At 38.5% G+C, this 22781-nt stretch overlaps 1 protein-coding gene across 2 annotated transcripts; it reads left to right on the forward strand.

Moving 5' to 3' along the window:
* Positions 1 to 934: 934 nt before the first annotated feature.
* On the forward strand, positions 935 to 22461 carry slc49a3 (solute carrier family 49 member 3). 2 transcript variants are annotated; one of them, XM_047354507.1, is made up of 10 exons: positions 935 to 1383; positions 8462 to 8620; positions 8956 to 9172; positions 10659 to 10735; positions 10923 to 11060; positions 18302 to 18418; positions 19470 to 19622; positions 19708 to 19865; positions 19954 to 20057; positions 20854 to 22461. In XM_047354507.1, exons 1-10 carry the CDS (start codon positions 1222 to 1224, stop codon positions 21012 to 21014), a joined length of 1446 nt encoding a protein of 481 aa, XP_047210463.1. In that variant the 5' UTR covers positions 935 to 1221; the 3' UTR covers positions 21015 to 22461. The 2 variants fall into 2 exon arrangements, with proteins under 2 accessions (XP_047210463.1, XP_047210464.1); XM_047354508.1 differs by having other exon boundaries at positions 936 to 1124.
* Positions 22462 to 22781: the final 320 nt, after the last annotated feature.

Here is a 22781-nt window from a genome sequence, read left to right on the forward strand (position 1 = left end):
TTTTTTACGTCTTTACATCGAAAGTTTACAGGTATATGCTTTTTTCTCTTACTGTTTCCTAGTTTTTTCATAGAGATTAATTTATTTTAATACTGTTTTTTCCAATATCTTTTATTTCTTTAATACTAAAACATTTGTACAGCATTTATTTATTTAAAATGATTTCATTGTCTGTCTTAATGAGAGGGAGGAGTATGTTGGCAAATCAGAGAGGTCGAAAAAGTGAAGAACTCTTACTCTGGTTCTGCTCATAAGTGCATGAAATTAAAATCACGAAGTTGAATCAAAATTGGTGCTGTATTTAAACTGCAATATTCCCTGGCTGACAGCCAAGCAAGGATTTCTTCTACAAAACTTTAAACATTCAAATCACATCTCCTTGTGTGTTATACATGGTGTATTAATATTTTTAATTTTGTTTTCTATAACCCCACACTCTTTTGCTTTTAAGATATTTTGTAGTGGATGGCTGCACGGTGTTTGCACTGTTGCCTTCTGTCCAGTAGCCTGGCTCTCGCCCAATGGCCGCTTACAGCCAATGACTACACGACATTTAAAATTAGAATATTACATCCGAACAATAAAAAATGTCAATGCAAACGTGTTCTTAAAGAAAGGTATCGTCAATACTTGCTTTAAGGTTGTTATTTTTAATGAATACGTTTAATCTGATAAACGAGCCTGAAAGCATATTCTAATTTATAGAATATAACTTTACTTAAAACTGAACAGTAAATTGATTCAGACAATTTACTGTTTTAATGTGTGGCTATACTAGCTGAAAGTATTCCATATTTAAAATAAAAATTAAAAAAGCGAAGTGTCGTGTTTTTTTAAATTTAACTTTAATGTCTGAATCCTCAGCCGATGGTAAATCTTTGGCTGACAGTTTAAACTACAGAGTGATTCCTCGTTCTCGTAGAAGATCTTTGTACAGTACACCGACAGTTCCTTGATTGTTGGAGCGACAATGTTTTCACACTTTTTCCAGCTGTCGAACCGGCGTCCTTGTGAGTTAAAATGACTTTACAGTCTATCGGGAGACTGCAGAACTGATTTCCCGTCAGTTTAAGATCCAGAAGGTTCCTTCGAACATTTACGGACCTGTTGACGAACATTAACAGGTTAAACTTTTCTAATATGTCCCAAACATTTGTGCTCTGTACGTTAGTTAGCCAGCTAGCCTAATTAACGAAACGTGACAACCCCGTTTAAGTTGTCATGGATACCGGAGGAGAGACGACCCCCGAGATTAGTACTGTTTATGCAGCTGTTTCTGGAAAACCGAACCCAGAATCGACGAGTCTGCTGCCTTTTAAAGTTTACAAGAGGAGGTGGTTTGTGCTGCTGGTGCTGTGTCTCTTAAACTGCTCCAACGCTACGGTGAGTGAGATGATCCACTGTTTGTTACATCTAGCCACACGGGTTCAAGGATCGGGTTAAGAAATCTGATGCAGGGTTGTACGGAAGCGTAGTAGAGCCAATAATGCTGTACTGGTGGTAATAATACAGTTGAATAAATATTGGAATGTCTAGTTTTGACAATTACAAAAGTAAAGGGTTTTATATCTTGTCCAAAAGTATTTATTGTTTACTAAAATAACAATTATCCCACATTTAAACCCATCTTCTCACAATGTTGCACTTAAAGAGTTTTAAAGAGAACTAACTTTCACACATTAAGAGTTCAGTTTTCTTTGTCAGGGAACTGTACAGTAATCCATTGAAGTTTTTCAGAGAGATTCAGCCGTAGTCTTTTCAAATGGAGGGACGAGCCTCAGCAGCTACTGACCCTACCACACAGCAGAAAAACGTAACGCTGGAAGACCTGTGGCTCTCTACACAACATTACAGAAGCAGGTTTATGTTTTCATGAACTCTCCAGTGCCACGCTTTGTCCAATAACTTCTCATCTTCTCACTATTGTCATCATGTCATAACATCATAATGCTGTAAGAACTAAAGATAATGCAGACTACAATGGAATATAAAAAAAAAAAAAAAGAAACATTTTAATGGGAGGATTAAAAAAAAACTGCGATGAACTGGCGACCTGTCCAGGGGGAACCCCCGCCTCCCAACTGCTGGAGATAGACACCAGCGTCCCCGCGTGCCACTATGGAAGAAGCGGTAGAAGATGACTGACTGACTAACTGGGATAAAAAAAAAAGTAAAACAAGTATCTTGTTAAAGAGGAACTAAGCCCCAAATCAACTTTTTGCAGATAAAGTGTATAAACTGGGCTTTAAGTGTGCCATCTTTATGTTACTCTGCTTTTTTGTTTAATTCTGCAATATTTGTCATAAAGCCATTTTAATGCTGCCCTCTTAGGGTTGAATGGTGGCTACTGCAGTTGAATTTTCCTATTGGGTCAAACGGCTCAGCTTGGTACATGCTGACGTCACAGCCCCCATGTTCTGGTATAAAACCATCTCACTCCGAGTCAGCGCCTTGAGCCAGCGGCTCGAGTTGATATGGCTCAGGCCCACTGGGCTCCATAAAGCCTCTTTTAACCTCCAATGATGATGGGGTGAAAAGTCCTCCACCTCAAAGGATCTATCCATGTTGAAACTACCAGTGTTGCTCTCCTTACTCTCCATGTTTCAACATGTCAAATTAAGCTAGCGGCCACTTTTCCTCATCCTCCTGACCACACCCCCTCCGCTCATGCCCACACTTGGCACCGCCCACTTTGGTGGCATTTTTAAAAATTTGTCTGGGGGCGGAGTTATTCTTTAATACGGGGTTTAGTTCTACTTTAAGTGTTTGCTGTGGCTGGTCATTTCGCCCCTTTGCCATACTTAATGTGGAACTAAAACCCATTCACATTTCACGTAAACTAGTTTACACCAAATTAAAAAAATATCAAAGGAACATAAAGATAGCACACTTAAGGCCCAGTTTTCATCTTTAAGAAATGCGGCCGTCTACCACTGGACTTTCATACCAGCCACCCTTCTATTTGTACCCATTTTGATGGCCATTGATTTAAACTAATTTTATATAATCTACTCAAAGTCAATCGTCAGGAAGGGCGGTTATATGAAAGTAATAAATCATATCTATCAGTAGGAGGTCACTTTGGTTTGATCAGGGGTTCTTATCTGCCATTTTATATGAGTGACAACTGGTCCAAACAGGGATACGAACAGGTAAAAAAAAATAAAATAGATTGCAGTGAAAACACTCACTTCCCAATGACAATGTGTAGGTATGAAATGGGGCACAACTAGTGAAGGGGCTAACCTACCCGGAGCCCTGTGTGTAATAAATATAATTTCTCATGCAGGTATGTCAGTTTTCTAAACATCTATAATGCTGCAATGCAAACATGTATGTTTTCAATTGAACAGTTGGGAAAACATTAACAGGAGACAGAAATGTTGGTAACTTGTCGGTTCTTATTTTAAATCCAGTGCCCTGTAAATTAACATCTACATCACGGTGCCACCACTATTAATGTAAAACATGTCCACAGTTCACTGCACTGAGAGAAAAGATCCCTCTGCTTTCATTTCCACACCTGACCTGGTCATTTTCAGAACTTGCTTCTGCTGTGTTTCTCAGTGATGAGTCTCTCTGGAATGTAGCTTGGTATCAATAAGTACAATCTCCCAATTCAGGTTCATTTATTAGTGTCAAACCACACAGAAACCAGCAGTAATAAATAAGCCTCTTTTATTGCTTCTTTTCACACATTCAGATTAAACATTTTAAACTCAGGCTGATGCCGTTCTGACCTGCTGAGCTGAACACCCAAAGAAAGTTGAGGAAATTTTAGCAATCCATAATTCAGGTTTATCCTGAAACATTTGAACAATTTCTTTTTGTTTTCCTAAGAACTATAATCCAGAAAATAGAAAAAGACGTTCGGCAGGTATTTTAAGGGAAATGAAGGTTTTGAATTCACAGAAACAAAGGATTTACAGCATTTTACCCATTCTGATTTTTATAAAACTTTTTAAAAAAATAGCATTTTAAAACATGTTGGTTGATTCATTCATGGACCAAAAATGCTGAGAAATGTTAGTTTTGATGCCTTTAATGACATGTGAAAATCGTCCAACTGATTGGCGCATCTCTCATAAATGTTTTTGATGACTTCAGTTTGTATTTGATGTTATTTCTAGTTTTAGCTTTTCAAGAAATATCTAAGCATCTCTTTATCTATGAACTATGCCATTATTTTCTACCCATAGAGACACTGTAGCGGCAGATTCATTGACTTACTGTGACATGTGCTTCCCTCTAATGTTTGCATAACTTGATATCACTCCCAGGGGATGTGTTCTTTGTAAAGCCGAGTGTGCCTGGAGGCAAGTGTGCCGCCCTCAGTCACACAATCTGAGCCCCTCCCTCACATATCTGCAGCTCCCGTGGGAATCATCCTCTCATTGGGAGCTATTGTTTCCAGGGAACTGGTGTTTTCGCTCACAAAAGAAGCTCAGCTGGAGGAGAGGCATTCATGATGTGGCAAACAACAGCTGAAGAGCCATTTAGACATCAATCAGTGTGACATTAAGGGTCCCTTAGGGGTCAGGATTTCTAGAAACCTTTAGGCCTACAGGTAGGGCCACTTATAGGAAGTGTTTCAGTCGATAGCATATTAGTGCTCGTGGCACACTTCCTTCGAAAATAATTTGTTTAAGTAAGGACTAGTCCTGTTTTTTATGGTTGTAATTGTAGGATTATAACCGAACAGCAGTGCGTAAAATGAGCTGAAAGATAATTCCTAGAATTCTGCTGCTGACTCAGGAGGAAAAAGGAAAGCGTGAAAAAGTAAAACCACCTCAGAAACATTTCACCCTGCAGTGGACAATAGTGACATTGTTTGTCCAAATCTGCTTGCAAACTAGTTTATTGTACCCAGCAAAGAATAGTGCTTGTTCTTCTTTTGTTGCCTCAGTGTTAACTATAAAGTGCCTTGCACAAGTTTTAATCCCCCTTGAATCTTTTCACATTTTTTCACATAATTATAAACTTTAATTTATTTTATTGAGATTTTATGTGCTAGACCAACACAAAGTAGTAACTAAGAAATGAAAGAAAAACAACACAAAACCTTTTACAAAGGGAACATTTGTATTCATCCCCCTTTACTCTGGTACCCCTTAATAAAACCCAGAGCAACCAACTTCCTTCAGTCACCTAATTAGTAAATTAGCTTACTTACATGACTGTGTGTAATATAGCCTCAGTATAAAAAAAATGGCTGTTCTGTGAAGGCCTCAGGGTCAAGAAACCAGCTTCATGAAAACCAAGTAACAGACTGGACAGATCACACATGAAGCTGCAGAGAAATGTAAATCAGGGTTCGGTTATAAAACAATATTCCAAGCTCCGAATATCACTTAATCCATTTATAGCCTGGGGCAGAGGCCAACCTTCTAGTAGGGCGATGACCCTAAACACACAGCCTTTGATAAGCTTTGATAGATCTAGAGGCAGAGTGGGAACAGCTGTTACTTTTCTCTCTCTCTCCCTGTAGCCGATCGTCACGCAGGTGAACAGCAATGACACCCCTGCTCTAGTCTTTCCCACCTGTAGTTGTTCTATTGTGCCTTTTTTGCTCATTTGGTTGATAGAAGCTTGGTGTATTGTGCACCACATCACACATCCAATAATTATCCCTACTAACGGATGATATTCACCCATCATCTTGGAAGTAAAATATTTACATGTTCCCCCTGCAATGTGCTCACTTACCACTATTGCCTTACTCTATAATTTAGCAATGCAGCAACAAATCAGAATAGGCTAATTTTCCCTTCTTCAGTTCTAATCCGTGATCTGCCGGTCAAATGCAGATTAAATAAACATTTTATAACATGCACCAAAACTAAGAGACATGCTGTTTGTTGTCCATCAAGACAACAAACAGCATGTATTTCAATGCACATTTTGAATCTAATACATATTAGATAAAAATAAAAAAGGGACACATGCTTTGATGTACAAATCAGGAGAGTCTGTAATTCCCAAATGTTTTGTTGAACTAAAAACTACTACCTCTGTTAAAGAACTGGCATCATATTTTTATTTTTCACTTTTATGTGTTTTAGTCCTTAGAAATAAAATGAATTTGCAGGTCAAACCTCAAACAAAACCTTTCAGCCGGGAAACACCTGCTCTGTGCTTCTCAACCAGCCTCGTCTTCTTAAAGGTGTTTTTACATCATTGTCGACCGGTTTCTGACATCTGCATCTGGCCTAATGAACTTATTGATTCCTAAAAGCCAAATCTGTGCTGTAGTTTTACACTTTAATTCTCCAACGAAACTCTGCACCTCTTATTCCTCTTTCATAACGTTTCTCTGTGCTGTCACAGGAAGAAGGCATCATTTCAATACAGGGAATTGATTTGGTTGGGGATTACATTCCAAACCCCCTGCATTCACACTCTGCATGCCAGTAATATATCTTCCCAGTTGGATGGTCCCTTACTGCCTTATATACTCACACCTGATGTAGATGAGAGACATTAAAATGCTGCTCACATTAAGGAGTGAAAGAGATGTCAGAAAAATAAGAGAACTGAAGAAAATGTGGATTAATCGCAACTTATTATTTATTGCATGTTTTCCAGATTCCATGAAACTCTGGGAAAGTTTTAATGTTCCACTTTGATTTATGTGTGTTTTAGGAAGTGATGCTTTCCATAAAAAAAGTTGCTAAAATTGGTTAATGCCATGCATCAATTAGTAAATTCAATTCAGTTTTATTTATATAGCGCCAGTTCACAACATGTTGTCTCAAGGCGCTTTACAAAGTCAGCTCAATCGAATCGTACAGATTTCAAGTGAGGTTCATACATTCTAATTAGCTCTCTGTTTTTCCTCATGTACAGCGCTTTGAGGGCCTTGTTGCTGAAAAGCGCTTTATAAACTTGACATTCCAATTAATCCCAATTATCAAACACTGTAGTCCGATTCAGTTTATTATTAAAATGAGTTAAAAAGTTTTTCTACCTAAGGAAACCCAGCAGATGACTTGCAGCATTCACTCCTGAAGGAGCACGTAGAGACAGTGGACAGTCGCTTGCATTGACTTTGCAGCAATCCCTCATACTGAGCATGCATGTAGCGACAGTGGAGAGGAAAACTCACTTTTAACAGGAAGAAACCTCCAGCAGAACCAGGCCCAGTGTGAGCGGTCATCTGCCGCAACCGACTGGGGGTTTGAGAGAATACACAGAAGCACTGATCCAGGAGTACTTTCTATGGAAAAGAAAAGTAAAACATTACTGGTTGTAGCTCCTTCAGTGGCTTCAACTAGGAGAGAGTGACCGCTAAGCAGATGAACCCTTAACCAGTTTTCAAGTCTAGAGGATGAAAGAGAGAACGTACAGTTAGTCACAGTAGAAGCTCAGCTATGTTTAGGAGAGACGGGGTTAAACACTGAAAGACAGGGCCAAGTGGATCATCTGTAGAAGGTGAACATTAAGTTGTTGGCAGCAGCAGCTTGGCCGATGTCCCCCTCCAGGAAGGTGCCACAGCTAAACACAGAGCCAGGTCAGGTGTAGCTTCTAGAAAGAGAAAAAACAGAGAGAGAACATAAAGTTAAAAGCAAATAATGCAAAATTGGAGAGTAGTATGAGATCAACTGGGTCATCAAGTAGTATTTGTAATTTGGTCTCTGCAGGTGTGTTTACCTTCATAAACTATTACTGTATAGTCAGTCTGACTGCACATATGTTCGCATTTTAGTGGTCAAAAAAAAAAAAGTCCTACACCGTGACTGAAATGTGGTCTACTGAGCTTACTTTTTAAACTGCAGTCATTTTTAAAGAACGTATTAAGGCACGTAGTCCTGATCCTATCATAAATCAGATAAACAAGAAATAACATCTGAACTGTTATTTTAGCTACACCAACCTTGGTGGGAGAAAGAGAAAGTTAGTTTATTCTATGAGGTTAGTGGTGCATGCCGAGTGGTGTTGTCAATGCAAGGTCCCACAAAGACAGGAGATCCTACAGAATACATGAAAACATCAGCCTGACTGTGCTGCACACCGTCTTCATATACCTCCATTCTGTCCTTGACTCACGGGGACATCTTGCTTCAAGTCTACTGGATGAATAGCGCTGAGTTCAAGTTCCTTGAAAAACAACCTTTTCAGCGTTCGAATCCTCTAAAACTCACTAATTTGAACATGTTTGTGTACCACACTGACCATCTCAGTTGTAGCTTTAAAATCAAAATATTTGATGAAATAATTTTGGTAATTTGATCATAAACCAGACATGAATTAATGATGTGATTGAATTTTCCTGATTTTTTTCACTTGGTGCCCAGAGAAATACAGATCTGATCTGGTTGTTTGCTCCGTATAGTCTTAAAAACATTTTGCTCCAAATATTTTATCTCTGTCTTTTTTTGATTGTTTGTTATAGAACCGATTTATTTTACCAGTCATCTATTAGCATGGAAATATATAAATAAAATGCTTCATTTCTTCCTAGATATGGCTTACCTTTGCACCAGTTGCAGACCAGTCAGCCCAGTACCTAAAGGCCACTCTGGAGGATATTAACTGGTTGTCCCTGGTCTTCATGGTGGTTGCCATACCGCTCAGCTTTGGGACCACCTGGATGTTGGACACCATTGGGTTACGGATCACGGTGTGAACTGCACTCTGAGAAATCTTTACTGAGAGCAACATGTTTTTACTCTGGGCTTCAGCTTGTATCAGCCCAGATATTTGGATGTGAGCTTGTTTTGTGTAAGCTACAGAACGAAGCTTTAACAAGCAGAAAGTAAAGTAAGAAATGTGAAGCAAAGGAACAGTTCTTAGTTTTACTGGTGTTCTGTGTCTATGAATGGCTTCAAATGGATTATTCAAATTATTGTAGTTGTTTATTAAATCTTGTATCTCTTGCTGTTTCTGTCAAACTGTATTGCAGATGAGCTTTTAAATGTGATGCAGCACTTGACCTTTGACATGTTGACTCCACAGCTGATCCTGGGATCCTGGCTGAACATGCTTGGAGCTCTGCTGCGCTTCCTCGGCACGCTGCCGATGGATGCTTATAAACTCCAGTTTCCAGCAGTGATGTTGGGTCAGACTCTCGGCGCCCTCGCCCAGACTCTCATCATCTTCACCCCCACCAAAATGGCCGCCCTGTGGTTCCCCGACTGTCAGCGAGCTACAGCCAACATGATCGCCTCTATGTGTAACCGACCCTTACATAGCACATACAGTTTCTGCCGTGTGTCATTTAAAAACAGAAAACATACATTTGGAGCTTTTTGTTTTCTCTAACTTTAAAATATTGAATCATTTCAGAATAACTGATAAAACATCCCTTCGAAAGAAGTGACAATCCTTAAATGAGCGACTTTTGACAAATCTACAATGACTCATCTGACTCATTAAATCAGACTAAAAGTTAAAGAGCGCCGTAATCTGTTGGTACTGGAGACTGGAAATGAACACTTAGGTAATGTGTCTGTTGAGTAACCTTGGAAATGAGAGGATTAATATTTTACAGTAAAATACTGGGACCAGTTACACAAAACATGTCCAAATTGAGGGCTATTTTAAAATATGCAACGAATACAAAAACCTCACGTGACTAAGATGTCCTTCAAAGTGTTTATTGTCTTATTTTTACTTTTATCTCACTTTTGAGCAGTATCTTCAAATTAGGTGAATAAAATACTTGATGCTGATTTTGGGAAGCAACAACTTTAAAACTCAAGCTTAATGAGAATTCAGTGAAAACAGTTACAACTAAATACTGGTTACACTACTAGTATCTACTTTCCCCAGGGTTGAATTATCCCTGCAGGCCTTAGATAAGCGTATTTAATGAAACAGTTGTTTACTTTTTTTTTAAGGAAAATATTAAAAAAATGAGATGAATTGTGTTAGCCTTAGAATTTTCCTTTTGATTCTTAAAAGAAGAATGATCGTAAATGTTTCTTTTTAGAAAGTTTCAAGCATTGTCAGGAACTGTTATAACAGGATTTATTTTAGGCAAGCTTTCTGTGCAAGAGTCTGCTGCTGTTCCACCTCAAGCAAAAACTGTCCTCCAGTATAAGTGATGTCACTTCCTGGTTCTTCTTTAAGTCCACATCACTGCAGGGCATGGCCAACCCCAGACGATAGCCCCTAAAAGGCTTAAGAAATTCCAATTGCTGCCAATAGTCTGCAACCATCTTCTAAAAAGCCTGCTATGATCAGTTATGGGTTATTTTAAATCTAGAAGTTGTTTATTGTTAAGAACTGAGTCTTGTGTTAGAAAATTAAGAAAACAAAAATGACTTTGGGTTGTTTTATTTTTTTGTTTTCTTCTAAGATGTCTCTTCCCTAAAGCCTTCTGTGAGATTTCTCCTGGATAAACTGTAATGGTTGAAAAAGGAACTGGGTCAGTTTGAACATGTGATTAAACTTTCAAAGAGGTCGGATATTTCCAGCTTTTCTTACCAAAATACGAAGAAAAGAAAAAATCATATTAAGTGTCAAAATCAGCTTAACAGGGTGTTTTGTAAATTACACAGAATCTAAGAAGATAAATGTTTAGGAAATCATTTATTTCTCAGAGACAGGGTTGGGTTCATCAGTCAGTCCATTGAAACTGGGAACAGAAACTAGTAAAGTGGCTTTTGGACAGAGAACAGAATAAACCTCAAAAACTTCTGCTTTTATTTCTTCAGCAAATCCCCTCGGCATCCTGCTGGCCAACATTATTTCTCCTGTGATCGCCGAAACATCTGCTCAAATCCCAAAACTGGTGAGTTGAAGTCTTCAGACAGAGATTTACTCTATAACTGAGAGTAAAGTTTTGTGCTGGGAATCATGTTCAACAGTATTCTTCTCATGTTATTAAAAACCAAAGCTGAACCTCGAGTATGATCATCTCACCTGCTAATGACGATGAATTTATCACTATGTTATTTGTGATTATCGTCCTCTCCTAGCTGCTGGTCTATGCTGTCCCAGCATGCATCACCTGTTTCCTAGCAACAGTGGGAATATGGAGAAGCAAACCCCCAACGCCACCATCAGCCAGTGCCGAGAGCTCTGGGTCAGAGCCGTTCATACGGGGATTAAAACTGGTAAAAACACAGAAGGCAAAAAAACCACAGAGAGAGAATAAAGGGGAAAAAAGCTGAATCAGGTTGATTTGTTTTTGATTAAAAAAAATAAATTGTCCATATGTTAACTTCAACTACTTCCATGTTAAACTTTGCTCTTTAGGTTTATGTCTCATTATTTTCGTTTTTCCAACCTTGAATCAAATGAAAAAAAACTGTCTCTTCATTGAGTTTGAACTTTGGGTTTGGTATTACAATTAGATGTTTCAATAAACAGAGAAGTTTTTAAAATTGTTGCTAGTAAATATTACAAAGTTAAATAAAAAAAAACATCTACAGTTTCACCCACTGCACTGAATCAATCAAACTTTATTTATAGAGCGTTTACACACCCAAAGTGACCTAAGTGCTGTACAGATCCATAAAACAAAGAAATAAACATAAAATGAGCAATAAAATACAACATCTACAGTAAAACTAAAAAAAACAAGACTATCAATTAAACCAGCCTGATGTTCCTGCTCAACTGGAATTATATAAAAGAGTTTGTCCATCATAAAGCAGATTAAACAAGATAAAACATCAGCAAACAGAGAGAGGAGCAGGCCTGGCAGATGGCTTCACAAGCTGGGGCCATCGTACCACTTCTGGAGTTTGTTTACTAAAACTTGAGCACAACTCCACCTGCATCTGCACTACGAAGCAGGATTAGTGGTTTGTGGAGGTAATTTCAGGATCAGTTCAGTATTTTCTGTTTCACAAAGCTGGTTGACTTCCTAACTGGATCTGTCTCCGTGGAAACCAATGCTGGGAACGTGCTTTGGGACAGGTTATGGTTGCAATGACGATATCAATTACAATTAACCCATTTTTTCCCCCCGACTCTTTTCTTTCATTTACCTATTATAAAATATTGTATCTGAGCAATCCTTTGCAACTGCAGTGTTGCACACGAGTATTGCCATGATCAAGAAGCTTTATCTCTCAACCTATTAATGCCCTGGAAAAATGAAAAACTGCAAAGATTAGTTAAACATAAACATGTCTCCTTTTTTCTCCTCCTCAGCAAGAAACCTATAAGAGAGAAATCCCAGCAGAATTAAACCTTAACTTCCTCAAACAGAGACTGATTCCTCTAAAGCAGAGGTTCCAAACTGCATATTCAAAGATCCAAATCTGATTTCTAAAACAGCATTGAAGGTCTGTAAAGCCACTGATGAGTAATTCACTTTTAGTTTTGTTTGTGTCTTGCAAGCAAAAAAAGACATTTTATTCCTACAGTTTAATTGAGTCCCTAACCCAATCCAGTGTTTTACATTAAAATGCCTTGAGCACTCTAATTTCATAAGAAATGTTAATTAAAAATTGATTAACTGAATTACCTTTCATTCATTAATAAACAAAGAGGCTTTCTTTACTTAAGAAAACAGATAAACTCAATTAAAAGTTCAACAAGACACTGTAAGATCAGAAAAACTAAGGTGAAACTTTCAGATGTAGAAAGACACTTATAACGGTGACCTAGTGTGAACAAGGGCACTGTCTGGCTTCAGTGAGCTGCCTAATTAAAATTAAAGTCCCAATTAAAATGCCTTCCTCTGAAATGCTTGTCTCTTCATTTCTCAAGCGCCTATGAACACTGAGTGCCTCATTCTTCCCAAACTGCTACATGTGTAGTCTGACCATTTATGTTCATGCTAACATAATCTGATCAAACAGAAAGTCCCAGACTAACCGTTACAGGGTTTATGTCACATTACAGAGTCTGGATGGCCAACAATGATCTTTTACAATATTGCCCCCTCCTGGACTAAACCATCTTGTCTTTTTAGATCATTTAGTAAATACAGGTGCATCTCAATAAATTTGAATAATATTTAAAAGTTAATTTATTTCAGTAACGTAATTTACTAAGTGAAACATATATAGATTAATTACACACAGGCTGATGTTTCTATTAATTACAATGATTTTCTGTAAACAGCTAATGAAAACACATTTAAAATTAGAATATGACATCAGACAAATAAAAAGTAAGATTTTAATACTGAAATGTGGGCTTAATGAAAAGTATATTTAATACCTGCTTAAAGGTTATTTTTAAAAAGATAAATCTGACAAAAGAGTACTTTTTAAAATAGATTGTTGCACTGATTGAAATTCAAACTTTCTCTAAAGTTCAACAGGCTTCAGCACAATACCACTGGCAATGAATACATTCTACATACAGTACAGACCAAACGTTTGGACACACCTTCTCATTCAAAGAGTTTTCTTTATTTCCATGACTATGAATATTGTAGCTTCACACTGAAGGCATCAAAACTATGAATTAACACATGTGGAATAATACAGGTCCTTCTCAAAATATTAGCATATTGTGATAAAGTTCATTATTTTCCATAATGTCATGATGAAAATTTAACATTCATATATTTTAGATTCATTGCACACTTACTGAAATATTTCAGGTCTTTTATTGTCTTAATACGGATGATTTTGGCATACAGCTCATGAAAACCCTAAATTCCTATCTCACAAAATTAGCATATCATTAAAAGGGTCTCTAAACGAGCTATGAACCTAATCATCTGAATCAACTAGTTAACTCTAAACACCTGCAAAAGATTCCTGAGGCCTTTAAAACTCCCAGCCTGGTTCATCACTCAAAACCCCAATCATGGGTAAGACTGCCGACCTGACTGCTGTCCAGAAGGCCACTATTGACACCCTCAAGCAAGAGGGTAAGACACAGAAAGAAATTTCTGAACAAATAGGCTGTTCCCAGAGTGCTGTATCAAGGCACCTCAGTGGGAAGTCTGTGGGAAGGAAAAAGTGTGGCAGAAAACGCTGCACAACGAGAAGAGGTGACCGGACCCTGAGGAAGATTGTGGAGAAGGACCGATTCCAGACCTTGGGGGACCTGCAGAAGCAGTGGACTGAGTCTGGAGTAGAAACATCCAGAGCCACCGTGCACAGGCGTGTGCAGGAAATGGGCTACAGGTGCCGCATTCCCCAGGTCAAGCCACTTTTGAACCAGAAACAGCGGCAGAAGCGCCTGACCTGGGCTACAGAGAAGCAGCACTGGACTGTTGCTCAGTGGTCCAAAGTACTTTTTTCAGATGAAAGCAAATTCTGCATGTCATTCGGAAATCAAGGTGCCAGAGTCTGGAGGAAGACTGGGGAGAAGGAAATGCCAAAATGCCAGAAGTCCAGTGTCAAGTACCCACAGTCAGTGATGGTCTGGGGTACCGTGTCAGCTGCTGGTGTTGGTCCACTGTGTTTTATCAAGGGCAGGGTCAATGCAGCTAGCTATCAGGAGATTTTGGAGCACTTCATGCTTCCATCTGCTGAAAAGCTTTATGGAGATGAAGATTTCATTTTTCAGCACGACCTGGCACCTGCTCACAGTGCCAAAACCACTGGTAAATGGTTTACTGACCATGGTATCACTGTGCTCAATTGGCCTGCCAACTCTCCTGACCTGAACCCCATAGAGAATCTGTGGGATATTGTGAAGAGAACGTTGAGAGACTCAAGACCCAACACTCTGGATGAGCTAAAGGCCGCTATCGAAGCATCCTGGGCCTCCATAAGACCTCAGCAGTGCCACAGGCTGATTGCCTCCATGCCACGCCGCATTGAAGCAGTCATTTCTGCCAAAGGATTCCCGACCAAGTATTGAGTGCATAACTGTACATGATTATTTGAAGGTTGACGTTTTTTGTATTAAAAACACTTTTCTTTTATTGGTCGGATGAAATATGCTAATTTTGTGAGATAGGAATTTTGGGTTTTCATGAGCTGTATGCCAAAATCATCCGTATTAAGACAATGAAAGACCTAAATATTTCAGTTAGTGTGCAATGAATCTAAAATATATGAATGTTAAATTTTCATCATGACATTATGGAAAATAATGAACTTTATCACAATATGCTAATATTTTGAGAAGGACCTGTATACTGAACAAAAAATGTGAAACAACTGAAAATATGTCTTATATTCTAGGTTCTTCAAAGTAGCCACCTTTTGCTTTGATTACTGCTCCGCACACTCTTGGCATTCTGTTGATGAGCTTCAAGAGGTAGTCACCTGAAATGGTTTTCAATTCACAGGTGTGACCTGTCAGGTTTAATAAGTGGGATTTCAAGCCTTATAAATGGAGTTGGGACCATCAGTTGTGTTGTGCAGTACACAGCTGATAGTCCTACTGAATAGACTGTTAGAATTTGTATTATGGCAAGAAAAAAGCAGCTAAGTAAAGAAAAACGAGTGGCCACCATTACTTTAAGAAATGAAGGTCGGTCAGTCCGAACAATTTAGAAAACTTTGACAGTGTCCCCAAGTGCAGTTGCAAAAACCATCAAGTGCTACAAAGAAACTGGCTCACATGAGGACCTCCCCCGGAAGGGAAGACCAAGAGTCACCTCTGCTGCGGACGATAAGTTCATCCGAGTCACCAGCCTCAGAAATCGCAGGTTAACAGCAGCTCAGATTAGAGAACAGGTCAATGCCACACAGAGTTCTAGCAGCAGACACATCTCTAGAACAACTGTTAAGAGGAGACTGTGTGAATCAGGCCTTCATGGTAAAATAGCTGCTAGGAAACCACTGCTGAGGACAGGCAACAAGCAGAAGAGACTTGTTTGGGCTAAAAAACACAAGGAATGGACATTAGACCAGTGGAAATCTGTGCTTTGGTCTGATGAGTCCAAGTTTGAGATCTTTGGTTCCAACCACCGTGTCTTTGTGCGGCACAGAAGAGGTAAACGGATGGACTCTACATGCCTGGTTTCCACCATGAAGCATGGAGGAGGAGGTGTGATGGTGTGGGGGTGCTTTGCTGGTGACACTGTTGGGGATTTATTCAAAATTGAAGGCATACTGAACCAGCATGGCTACCACAGCATCTTACAGCGGCATGCTATTCCATCCGGTTTGCGTTTAGTTGGACCATCATTTATTTTTCAACAGGACAATGACCCCAAACACATCTCTAGGCTGTGTAAGGGCTATTTGACCAAGAAGGAGAGTCACCGGACCTGAACCCAATCGAGATGGTTTGGGGTGAGCTGGACCGCAGGGTGAAGGCAAAAGGGCCAACAAGTGCTAAGCATCTCTGGGAACTCCTTCAAGACTGTTGGAAAACCATTTCAGGTGACTACCTCTTGAAGCTCATCAACAGAATGCCAAGAGTGTGCGGAGCAGTAATCCAAGCAAAAGGTGGCTACATTGAAGAACCTAGAATATAAGACATATTTTCAGTTGTTTCACAATTTTTGTTCAGTATATAATTCCACGTGTTAATTCATAGTTTTGATGCCTTCAGTGTGAAGCTACAATATTCATAGTCATGAAAATAAAAAAAACTCTTTGAATCAAGTGTGTCCAAACCTTTGGTCTGTACTGTACATCCACATTTTATTAATTTGGCTGCAATGTTGAGAAGTGGATTATATTGTGGTTTTTTGGTCGTTTCTTGTGATTGGTCGTCATGGTCCAGCTCCACCTGTTTTACTTGAATCAGCACATATCCAGAGTCAGTAACCCTGGGTTGACCTTAGCGCTTTAGCACAATCTTTAGTGTTAGAGTTCATTTAACTGGATCTCTCACAGAAAACCAGCATTGCACAACAAATGTGATTTTTAATGTTAGTTTGTTCTTTGAGAGATTAAACTAAAGTAACTATGATATGTTGAACCGCACTGAACCACAGGTCCTACCTTAATTCTTCTAACTGAGATCCTTCAAACTGCTCCAAACACGTTTCTGTAAAATATCAAATATATAATCAATTTAAAATGCACACAAGGATTTTTTTCTTGTTTTTTCCATCAGTTTGCAAATGATATGTTGTAGCTAAAGGTGTGGATTATGAGCTTTCCTTTTGTTTTTGTAATTTTATGTTTTGGGTTTTTAATAGTTTGCTGTTTACTTTATTTATTACGTGCTTTGTTTCTCATACACTACGGGTCAAATGTTTTAGACACACTTTCTCACTTAATGGTTTTCTTCAAGTTTATGACTATTTAAATTGTATGTAGATTCTCACAGAAGGCATACAACCTGTGAATGAACACATATGGAATTATGTATCAAAACAGAAAATTGTCAAATGTTTTATATCTTAGATTCCTTGAAGTCACCCTTTGCTGTGATGACTGAAATATTAACCATTAGCTGTCTCTCAATGAACGTCAGGGAAGTTCTTTCAAGACTCTTTGGAAAACCATTTCAGGTGAGCACCTCATGAAGCTCAGGGAGAGAACGCTAAGAGCAGCAATCAGAGCAAAGGGTGGTGATTTTAAAGAATCTAAAATATAAAAAAAAAAAACATTTTTCACACTTTTTGTTTACTAAATAATTCCGTGTGTGTTCATTCACAGTTTTGATGCCTTTGGTGATAATCTACAATGTAAATAGACAAGACCCATTCAATGAGAAAGTGTATCTAAAACCTTAGACCTATAGTGTCCATCTGTCAGAGTTTAAACTTAAGACATTTTTAAAACCATTATGGTTGAAATTTAAGATCCATGTGAAAAAGAACATAATTTATGTTATCAATAATGTAAGCCTAACATACTTGGGTAAAGTAAGTTAAATGTAACTTTGTCAACTTATCTTATGTTTGTTTTGGGCTCTGCCATGGACTGTGTGTCCATTGCTTTTGTACTCAAGTTATCTAACTTTAACACATTTTACACAGTTGTTGCCAAGGAAACTGATATCCCTGTTTTTAGGTCTAAACTGTTAAATATAGACTCACATAACAAGATTGATCTGGTGACAATTTACAGTAAAATTTACAGTTTCTATTAAAAATAAATCAATAGACAAGAACAAAGATGACACTAAATTGACATTAAGAATGTTAGACATGTGACTTTTTAAAGCCTAAATTTAAGTTTATTAAATCAAAGACTTTTATGTAAATTTTTAAGACCCAGAATTAACCCTGATCTGTGCTTTTCTGATTTTAGAAGTTGTCCGTAGCCTTGATTTAAAGGAGGTTTTAGATTGAGATCTTTTTTTGGATTAGAGGTTCTGAAGCTCTTTGTATTTGTTCCTGTTCAGTTTGATAGATCCTCTCTGTATTTTAAACTACTATACTTTAAACAGTTGTAGCTTTTTATCTACAAACATTTACTGACCAAGCAGACTGTTTTATACATAGACAGTTGTTTCTGTTGTCCTGCCCTGTGGTACTCCTGATCGTCTGACTAACGTTACACTCCTTCACGTGCTTCTTCCATAGTTAATGAAGAACAAACCTTACCTCATCCTACTGCTGTGCTTCGGCTCAGGCATTGCCGTTTTTACCTGCTTCTCCACGCTGCTGGAGCAGATCCTGTGTGTGAAGGGCTACACCAACGTACGTACACGTCGGGAGAAAGACCTAATGAGCAGATATGTTGACATAGTGATATATTATTCTCTGTTTACAACCACAAACATCAGTGTGTTTTATAACAATATGATGTGATAGAAAAACACAAAGCAGTGCTGAATTGTTTAGTGGAAGGAAAGCAACCCTCGTTTTTCACATTTGTTTTTTTACAGAACAATCTGGAAAGTTCAGCATGCAATGCCTTTAAACACCCCTTTTGCTCATTCTTGTTTGCATAACAGGTTGTCTGCCATGATTGTCCTGTATTTAACTTCAGCCTCTGACCAGCTTCACAGTCCCTGCTGAAGAAAACCATGATGTTTCTGCCACGATGTTTCACCTTGGCGACGGCATGTTCAGGGTGTTAGTTTTCAGCCACACTTAGGCTTGTAGACCAAAAGTTCTGTTTTGATCTCATATGACCAAACAAGTTGTTTGTTGCCTCCACTACATGAATTGTAGCAACAATTACTTCTTCCATAAAGACCAGATTTGTGGAGTACACGACTAGTAGTTGTCTAGCCAACAGTTTCTAACACCTAAGCTGTGGACCTCTACAGCCTGTTCAGAGTTACCATGGCTGCGTCTTGATTATTGCTCTCCTTGCCCAAACTGTCAGTTTAGGTGGACAACCATGTCCTGTTGTTTCAGATCATGGACTGAACAAAGCTCTGCGAGATGTTCAAAGCTTCGGATGTTGTTTTATAACTTAACCCTCCTTTAAACCTTTTGACAACCTTATCCTGGACCTGGCTGTTGTGTTCCCAGGTCTTCATGCTGCTTGATCAATGATGTTCCCCAACAAATCTCCAAGGGGTTTCATTAGACAGCTGGATCTATACTTAGATGAAATTGCACACAACTGGACTCTTACAGTCAAATGCATTCCACACTTTCCCTCCACTTCACTTTTGTGCTCTACTTTGTGCATAAATTAAGCAAAATGCTATAAAAGTTAAACAGATGTAAATATCTTTGCATGGAAGCATAACTTAGAAACACTAGTTGGTGAACCAATAAAATCTGACCTCTGCAGGACTTTGCTGGTCTTTGCGGTGCTCTCTTCATTGTCTTCGGCATCATTGGTGCCGGTGTTGTTGGTGTCTACGTGGACAAGACGAAGAAATTCACCGAGGTCACAAAGATCGGCCTGGGCTTCTCTACTCTGTCGTGCATCGCATTCTCAGTGGTGAGAAAATTAAAGAGCACTGTTAGAAAAAAGAAACCGTTAGAGCCAATTCAATTCATATATTTTCCTGTTCTTTACCTCTCAGGTGAGTCTGATGCCCCATCAGAAGGTTGCAGTTGCAGCCGTCTGTTCTCTCTTTGGCTTTTTTGGTTTCTCCATCTACGCTGTGGCCATGGAGCTGTCAGTGGAGTGTTCATACCCGGTCGGAGAGGCCACCTCAGCTGGACTCATCTTTGTTTCAGGGTGTGTAGGTTATTAACCACTGATTACCTGCTATAAGTGATGCATTTAGGTAAAAGTGATTCCCGTCTCGACTGTTTCCTTCTTGCAGGCAGGTCCAGTCGGTTGTTTACATCATCCTGCTGCAGGCTTTGACCAAACAGCTCACAGAATCTCCTCTAGCCACCTGCGGAGATGCAGTCCTCAGCTGGAAAGGTTGGTCACATGATGTTTCACCTCCTTCAGTCCGCAGGCTGGAGTTTGTTCAGAGTAATTCATTCATTCATTTAAACAGAAAACATGAGCTTCTTACACCATAATGTAGGAATCCAACACAGTGAACTTTTAACCTACATCATGCATAATAGCTGATTTATTTATTTTTTCAGAAATGTTTTTAATAAACTTGAGCTTGAAACCATTTATAAAGTCAGTCTCTTATCATATTTACTGTTTATTCACATATTCAAAATGATATCATTAATTTGGTAAAGAAGCTCAGCTGATCCATCCACCATCCATGAATGAATACAAATAAGAAAATAGAATGAAACTAAATCAAAACAAAGATATGAAGAATAAAAGTTTGATTATGTTTAGTTGGAGATTGTTTTATATTCCTATTAGCTTACCAGCAAGTACAGATTCATGCAAATTTATCAGCACCTCTGGTAGAAATGGTTAAAACTCCTTCAAGTATATTCATTTTTCTTGCAGCAGCATAATCTTACACTGAACACTACAAAAGAAAGTCGAATCTTTTAATTATGTCAATTAATTCCTCTTAAAAAAAAACCCAAATTTAGAAATGTTTCTTTTGCCCAAAAACAAATCTGTAAGTCTCCCAGCTGCACTTGGTCTGCCAGAATTGTGACAGTTCAGTGGAGATTAATGGTGAACAGATGTTTTTGCAAAAATCAAGTGTTTGTGCGTTTGTTTTCTAAGCAAATCTTCTGAAGAATAAAGAAAACTGAGCAGAGACGGGTGAAATATTTGTTCCTCCTCGTTTCAGTACCCATGATGGTGATGGCAGGCCTCTCCAGTGTTTTCACCTGCTGCTTCCTCATCTTCTTCCACACCCGTTACAGACGGTTGGAGGCGGAAGAACAAGCTGCTTACAGGACCGGAGGAAATAATGCTACGACCACCTCCTATCAAGCAGTGGAGACCTGAAGGACTTTAAAACAAAACAGTTATGGGTGGGATCCATCCCCTGATGAAGTTGTATGATTGTTGAATCAAGACATTCCTGCACACTATGATTCTCTGATAATACATTAAGTATTCATTAAACAGTACCAGGGACAATTTATTTATGCATTCTCTTGTTTCTAAAGAGAAACATGAAATCAGAGATTTCCTGCACTATTAAGATGTTCATAGGAAGGGCATTTCAGTTGTTTTTGAACTTATTTTATAGTAATCACCCTAATTGAAGTACTGAGGAATGGCTAATTTTGTACAATAATTTAATCACTGTTTTCTCAGTTTTTATCATGCCTTGGTGTAGGCTCCCTTAACACTGGATTAAAACCCCCCATCATGGTCTCCAGGACCTCTCTGCTCACACTTCTTCCTCCACATCACCATGACTTCTCTTTGAGGGTTTGGAAAATTATGTTTTTTATGTTGCACTTCAAATGCAGTCAACCAGCCTATGCGCAATTTGGAGGTGTGTGCTCTTTTTCCAGCTGGAAGCCCAGCAGATACGTATCTCTATGGGCAATGGGCTTGCTTGGTGAAATCCTTTTGGTTCCAGCCAGATTAGGAGCAGAACGCAATGGCCATAGCAACTGTGCAGCCAGTTTTAAAATCAGATATTTGGAGAGCAGACAGCCAGATGTGGGTGCAATGATGTTGCAGCCTTGGCATGTGTCCATTCTCTTCAAATTTCACTGCTGCTCAGGGTCCTCGACACAATACCGTGTACCCAGATATGCTTCTACAATTATAAATCACCAAAGTCTCAAAATAGAAGTTATGTGCATGCTCTGTCACACCAAATGTGAGGGCATTGCATCCTTGGTGACCATCCAAGAAGACCATCCAGGGCCTGGGTGATTGCTTTTATGTTGTTGTGCTGCATTATTCTGGTGTGAAGGAAGCCTTTGCTTATAAATCTTACGGGTACTAAACAAGATATTTCAGACTTCAAATCTGAGAAAACACTCACCAGGTTTACTGATAGAGGGGTCGGGGTAGTTTATAATATGGATAAAAATACCTCATTGATTAGATGCTGAAGTATAACTGGAAAATCAAAACAGAGGAGCAGCACCACTCGCTGCTTTTTGAGACCACCTGGGTTGTTGCAGTTGACTAAACCTGCCCAGGAAAGCAAACATTTTCTGATGATGTAAACAATGTTTGCAGTGTCAGATCTTAAAAATATGAAAACAAAAAACCACCTGAAGAGCTTTGGTTAACTTTAGAGAAAAAATAAAATAACATCATAGTAACCAGGATTTACTATAAAACTGAAACTGACTTGACTCCCATTTGCCAAAAATATTGAGATTAAAATCCAACTAAGCACTAATGTATAAAACAATAAAACTGTTACAGAATTGTACATTTAAAACTTCTAACCACTTACCGTAATAAAAATGTTTCTTTTGAATCATGTTTTAGGACTGTCATTTAAATGGTTGCTTTGTCATAATGGCTTGTGGAGCATAAACATCTCACAGCTGAAATTGAGGAGCAATAATGGCTATTCGTAGGTAGGGTGTTCTAACTTTTCCTCATCTAGAAAGCACATTTTATTGTTGAGATCTTGTTTTATTTAATCTTGTTTACTGAATAAAACAAGATCAAATTTTGTTCAAGTACAATTCAATCACTTCTGTGTCAGAAATACATAAATATTTATAATCAGACATCAATCTGTGAACGTTTCTTTCAAAATGACCAAATATTAAATGTGGTGTCCAAATGTTT

This window comes from Girardinichthys multiradiatus, chromosome 23 (assembly GCF_021462225.1).
Source record: "Girardinichthys multiradiatus isolate DD_20200921_A chromosome 23, DD_fGirMul_XY1, whole genome shotgun sequence".
Classification (NCBI taxonomy): Eukaryota; Metazoa; Chordata; class Actinopteri; order Cyprinodontiformes; family Goodeidae; genus Girardinichthys; species Girardinichthys multiradiatus.